The sequence below is a fragment of the Marmota flaviventris genome, chromosome 10 (assembly GCF_047511675.1).
Source record: "Marmota flaviventris isolate mMarFla1 chromosome 10, mMarFla1.hap1, whole genome shotgun sequence".
Taxonomy (NCBI): domain Eukaryota; kingdom Metazoa; phylum Chordata; class Mammalia; order Rodentia; family Sciuridae; genus Marmota; species Marmota flaviventris.
In genome coordinates, this window is record NC_092507.1 from 64,916,955 (window position 1) to 64,922,954 (window position 6,000).

The 6,000-nt window shown below is 33.7% G+C and overlaps 1 protein-coding gene across 1 annotated transcript in view; it reads left to right on the forward strand.

Moving 5' to 3' along the window:
- The window catches only part of Gipc2 (GIPC PDZ domain containing family member 2), an 84,406-nt gene extending 78,655 nt beyond the window's left edge, over positions 1–5,751 (forward strand). The window contains exon 6 of the mRNA XM_027935238.2: positions 1,634–5,751. Within this exon, the coding sequence (XP_027791039.2) occupies positions 1,634–1,785 (152 nt within the window). The 3' untranslated portion in view covers positions 1,786–5,751. The remainder of the gene's footprint in view (positions 1–1,633) is intronic.
- The last annotated feature ends 249 nt before the right edge of the window (positions 5,752–6,000 follow it).

Below are 6,000 nucleotides of genomic sequence, written 5' to 3' on the forward strand. Positions count from 1 at the left end.
CTAGTTTATTATTTCTACTTATCTATTCCATGTATAGATTTTTGTAAAAATGTAGTTGTGATTATAATGTAAAATGTATATAACTTCTTTTTTCAGTAAATACTAAGAGAGAATATTTCCCCAAGGGATTACAAATTGTTCATAAACATTAAAATTATTTCAAAATATTTCATCAAGTATTTCACCCATACATTTCATTGAAGTAGAGATTACTTATTACTTCTACATTTTAGATTTATTTGATACTTAATTATACCTTTATGCTAAATTATTTTCTATTTTTTTCTTATTTTATTTTATTTTTTTTGTTACTGGGGGTTGGACTCAGGGCTTTCGGTATGCTGCATGCATACTTCCTCTGAGCTCCAAATCCAACCCAAGATTTTATTTTTAAAGTATAGATTCCCAAGGGTGGAAATGTTATGTAGATTAATGGATATGACATTTTTGAGGATTTTGTCACTTGTTTCCAAATTGTTTTTCAATATTCAAATTTATAAAGTCAAACCAGTATTTTGGAATATTGGTTTTAATACCTCCTGCCTAATCTTGCCATATGCTTTAAAAATAGGAAAAGTTTTAGTAAACTTGGGAGCTTCAGAAGAGTCTGAGTAACTTGGCAGGATCTGTGGCTGGAGCAGTTCACTATAGCCGAGGACCTCCCTCCTTTTTGAAGTACTTCTGGTTAATGATCAATCAAGAGCACTTTGGGTCATGGTTGAGAGGTGAAGGAGGGTGATCACAATTAAGAGAAAAGATTCAATTCCTCTTCTTTATTACTGTTTTTTTCCCCTTTAATGGAAACTATCCCAAACTTACGAAGAGTTACATGTGAAGTGCAAAGACATTTTTGTCTTGAACCATTTGAGAATAAGTTACCTTACTGATATCCCATTGTCCCCCAATAAGTTTTGTGTATTTCCTATAACAAAGGTGTTCCCCTATTGAACCAGAATATAATCAACCAAATAATGAAAATAATGATGAGACATTATTGCCATCCAATATTTATTCCTATTCATGTTTCATCAAGTTCTTTATAGGTATGATAGCAAAAGAGTGTGTTAAAAAATAATATGTTGCGTTTACATACCATGCTGAGTCAACTTGAATAGTTATCCCTTATTTATTTGATTGTCATGACCTTGATACTTTGGAGGGTAAAAGCAAGTTATTTTGTAGAATAACTTTCTCCATCTTGTTTTGTCCAATCTTTTTTCCCCATAATTACATTCAGGCTGCACTTCTTTGGCAGGAGTACCACACATGTGATACTGTATTCTTTTTGTTACATCTTAGATAGTTAATGACTCTTGGGAGGCTGGGAAGGGGTGTACTACAAGGTTTTCTTTCAGAATATCTTGTTCTGCACATAGGAATGCTGGAGGTTCCCAAACAATTAGCTTCAAGGTAGGAGAGAGGTCGGTGGGTGACAGCTGCCAAACTGGTGTAGTAGACAGATTGTTGAAAAAAATGTCTTTGCTACCTTGAGAAGTGAAAATGGGTATCCTCATGTTTTAATTTGCCTAGGAATATATGATATGTATGCATGCTACATTTGGAAAGCACTTCCTGGGATAATTTTTCTCAGTCCTATGATGCTATCTCATTTATCCTTAATTGTCTTTGACAGCCACCACAATGTTTGAAGCTGGAAAGGACAAAAATAATCCAGATGAATTTGCCACGGCACTTGATGAAACTCTTGGAGACTTTGCATTCCCAGATGAATTTGTCTTTGATGTTTGGGGAGCCATTGGTGATGCTAAACAAGGAGGATTTTGATGTGGATGATCTATCTCTGAAGAAATGAACTATTGTTCTTAAAAAAAAATCTGTATAAGAATTCTTTTAGACATCTTCATGAACTCTGGTTTAGTTTTATGTGTATGGAATCAAGTCTGAAATACAATTGGTAATTTTGATTTCTCAATACTCTTTATTGCAATTGTTTTTATAGTTTGTATAAGTTACTTGATATGACTGATTTTAATATTCATTTGGAAGTTTTTAAAAGAAATATTTAAGGAGTATTTTTACATAAACTTTTTTTTCTCCCCATTAATATCATGTTTAGTTTTCCGCATTAAGAACTTGATTGCAACAGCTTTGTAGATTTTGTTTTGCAAAATCTTAATGTAATGATAATTAGGATAGGAGTATAATTACCTCAGAACATCTTCATTCTGTTATGCTAGTTTGAATAGAATGTTTTCTGAAAATGAAATGTGAATTATGCCTACCATAGGTCTAGAAGCATTGTTTTTGGCTCACTGAGTAAGTGAAGGAAGATTTCTTTGGTCTGCTATTTTCTATGACATACTTTCTCTCTTTGTGAAACAAAGATTCATTTTCCTTTTTGCTTTTTTGTAGTTGCTCTTAAAACTTGTAGTTGAGTCTGTTGTGTGTATACATTTGCATGGGTGTAAGAGGCAGGGAGGGTAGAATCACTTGTATTTGATTTTTTTTTTGCAGTTCTTAGAATATTATTTCTTTTTTCCACTTATAACTACTTTTATGTTACTCTTTATGAGCACTCCAGGGAAGGTTTTATATTCTATGTAGCACTTTCCTTTTGAAAAGTATTTACTCAGAAAATCACTATGTTTGAGAATATTTTTTTGGGAGGGGTTAAGCAGCAATCCTTTTCAGCCTCCTAAACTTTAGAGGAGATATTATCTGAAATAGGTTTCCTCCTAGTAGAAATAAAGGAGAAAGGGGAACTAGGGAATGTATTAGCCTATTATTTTGGAGTTCTTACACACTCCCTCTAACCCTTACATTATTTAGGAAATTGAGGGTAAATGACAGTCTTATCACTCTTTTTTTGGCATTTATTGATGTAAAGGAAATGAAAATGAGTGGTTTCAACATAGATCATTTAATAAGGCAGAGCATGGTGTGACCAAGTGTGCTTCTAAGTGTTCAATGAGAACTGCTGTGCACTGTCCCAGGAATCAGAAATAATCCCTTGTGAGGGAGGCATTCTAGGAAATCAGGAGTAGTGCTCTTTTCATGCTGAGTTTTTGCTTAGATAACTCTGTTGTCCTCTGGTAAAAGGTTTCTTTTGCTGCCATCTACTCCCCTGTCATGTGATGTTAATGCTGTGAAGCTAATATTAATCTGAAATGGGCACAGAGCTGTTTTAGCCATTAGTATGTAACCAAAGTACCTTAAAGAATATGGATTGTTTTATTGTTCTTGCCTTTAAGATAGGATCCAGCTCAGTCTGCAATCTGTCAGTACTCATTTAATGGGTTTCTTTTGGAGGTTCCCAAAGTACCTATTATTGTCTTTTTTTTTTTTTTTTTAATAACAGGGATTGAACTCAGGGGCACTTGACCACTGAGCCATATCCCCAGCCCTGTTTTGTATTTTATTTAGAGACAGGGTCTCACTGAGTTGCTTTGTGCCTTGCTTTTGCTGAGGCTGGCTTTGAACTCGAAATCCTCTTGCCTCAGCCTCCCAAGCTGCTGGGATTATAGACATGTGCCACTGCGCCTGGCACTATTATGTCTTAATACCACTTATCTTATACAAAAAAAGCTGATATTTTTAGGAATAGGAAAGTTGTTATATGATTTAGGAGACCCATAGAAACATTTTAAACAACAAAAATATAATTTTTTGGGCTGAGAATATAGCTCAGTTGGTAAAGAGTGCTTGCCTCACATGCACAAGGCCCTGGGTTCAATCCCCAGCAAACCCCCACCCCCTCCAACAAATTTCTTGGAACTATATGTTAGATTTGAAATGATTCATTGTTTTATCATTATTTTTCAAAAAGATATATATATATATTTTTTGAGACAGGTCTTGCTGCATTGTGCAAGCTGATCTTGTACTTGTGGTTTCCAAGCAATCCTACTGTCTCTGAATAGCTGAGACTTACAGGCACATGGCACCATGCTCCACTGATTTATTGTTTATTATTGATGGATGACAGTTTCTCCTTTTCTGGGCATGCATGAAGACTGAAACTTGACGCTGTGGTTTATGGGATGTATTCTTAGCAATGATCTTTCTAGAACTTTGATGTAAGGTACATCCATGTACAGCTTGGTTATTCTTGTCCCTGTTCAAAGGGATATTGTTCTTTTTGAGGACTTCAGCTGGGCTCAAGTGCTTTGTATACTAATGGGTTTTTCCTTGAAATGTTCTTAACTCTAACATCTATTGATAACAAGGTCATCTTTTATGTCATTTTGTTCCCATACCTGAAAATACATCTATTTGTGAACTTTTTGCAACTCACTGTGCAGAAAAAGGAGTAGACTTTATTTTTAGTGCAGTCACATAATTGTGGGCTACTCTGCTGCTGGTGCTACTATGGGGCAAATCATTGTTTTGAAACATTCATTTAATTAGTGCCACTAGACATTTTCAGGACTCTCATTTTCTCTGCAGTTTTTTTTTTCCCAATGAAGGATGGTTATTTTATTTGTTCATGATTTCCTCTCATTGCAAGACAGCATCTTCTCTTAGTGGCCACTAAGAGCACACAATGTGTTTTCTTTGATTGTGGCAGAAAATATGGATGATGATTGAACCGGGCCTTGAACATAGCTGGGTCCTGATCAGATGTACACATTATGATGATTACAAATAGATATATTTTGAGCTTCTGTGATGTTTCAGAACGTAATTATATAATTTCATGACGTGAAACTTTACGAATTCAATTATAAAAGCAATAATCTGTTAACTTCTGGAGCTGCTATATCCAATATTATAATGTGACTGAAAATGAAAAAGAGATAAAAGTCTTCCCAAATGATGTACAATTTACAATGTTCCCTCTCTAATTTGAGCAAATAGACATTTTTTCAAGGAAAGTATACTTCATGAGCCCATGTTATTGCTCATCTTCCTGGTCTCCTGTGGTTATCATTGCCTATCTAGAATTAGCATATTTGCTAAATGAATTTCATCTGCAAAATGGAGTTTTCAACATAATGGCCCTTCTAAATAGAGCATAGTTATCCACCAAAGATGTAAGAGATTGATCATATAATGGCTTTTTCACTCTCTGATGCATCTAAAAATAGATACCAAATAGATTAGAGTATTGCTATTACTCTGGTGGAGGTACTAGGTTAGAAGGCAGGTTAAGTGTTTTACCAAAGCTATTAGTGAGTAAAGAGAGAGGTGATAATATTCGACTTACAGTCCCAAGTACTAGTGCCCTGTTTAAAATACACAATTATTTTCTTGAAAAAGATTAAAGGAGATAACAAAGTAGTTACAAGTCCTTATATATATCACGATTATAAAATGTTTCTTAATTTGTGAACTATATAAAGTGGTATAGCCTGTATTATTAAGTGAAAACTTAGTTTCAAGAAATGATTCCTGGTTATTATCTGCTAGAAGGGTGGAAGGTAAATATGACATTCTTATTTCAATCAGAGATAGTAAGTCTCTATAAGACTTAAGTATAGCTATAAATATTTTTGAAGCAGTAACAAAAAAGAAGAAATTTGTTGGTTTGATTTAACATTTAATATTTTGAATCATTTGTGCCATACAAAAATATAGGTAGAATATTCTATTTTTTTTAAAAGGTTTTTCTCATTTGTAAAAATCATAACATGTACTTAATGTTTTTGAGATTGGATTTTGGGGATCTACTAATCAATTGTGAATTTTATTTTGATACTGTTCTAGGATATATTGTTTATTATATTTCTACTTATAGATGTGAAATTTAGTTGTGCGTTGATCAAAAAATAAATTATTTGTTATATGTAATTTTGTAATATTTCTTATATTTAAAATATGCTCCCTTAAAAACCTTTTTATGAAACAAAGGATGAATATTTTTGTCATTGAAAAGATTTGGAGTTTTTCAAAAGGTCAAGGGTTGTATGTTTTCTCTCATGTGGAAGGTAGAGAGGAAAAAAGAAAAGAAGGATGGGGGATGAATCTCATGAAAATTTGATGAAGATCAGAGGAAGGGGACCAGGGTGAGGGAGGAGAAGGGGGAAAGGGGAAATACTA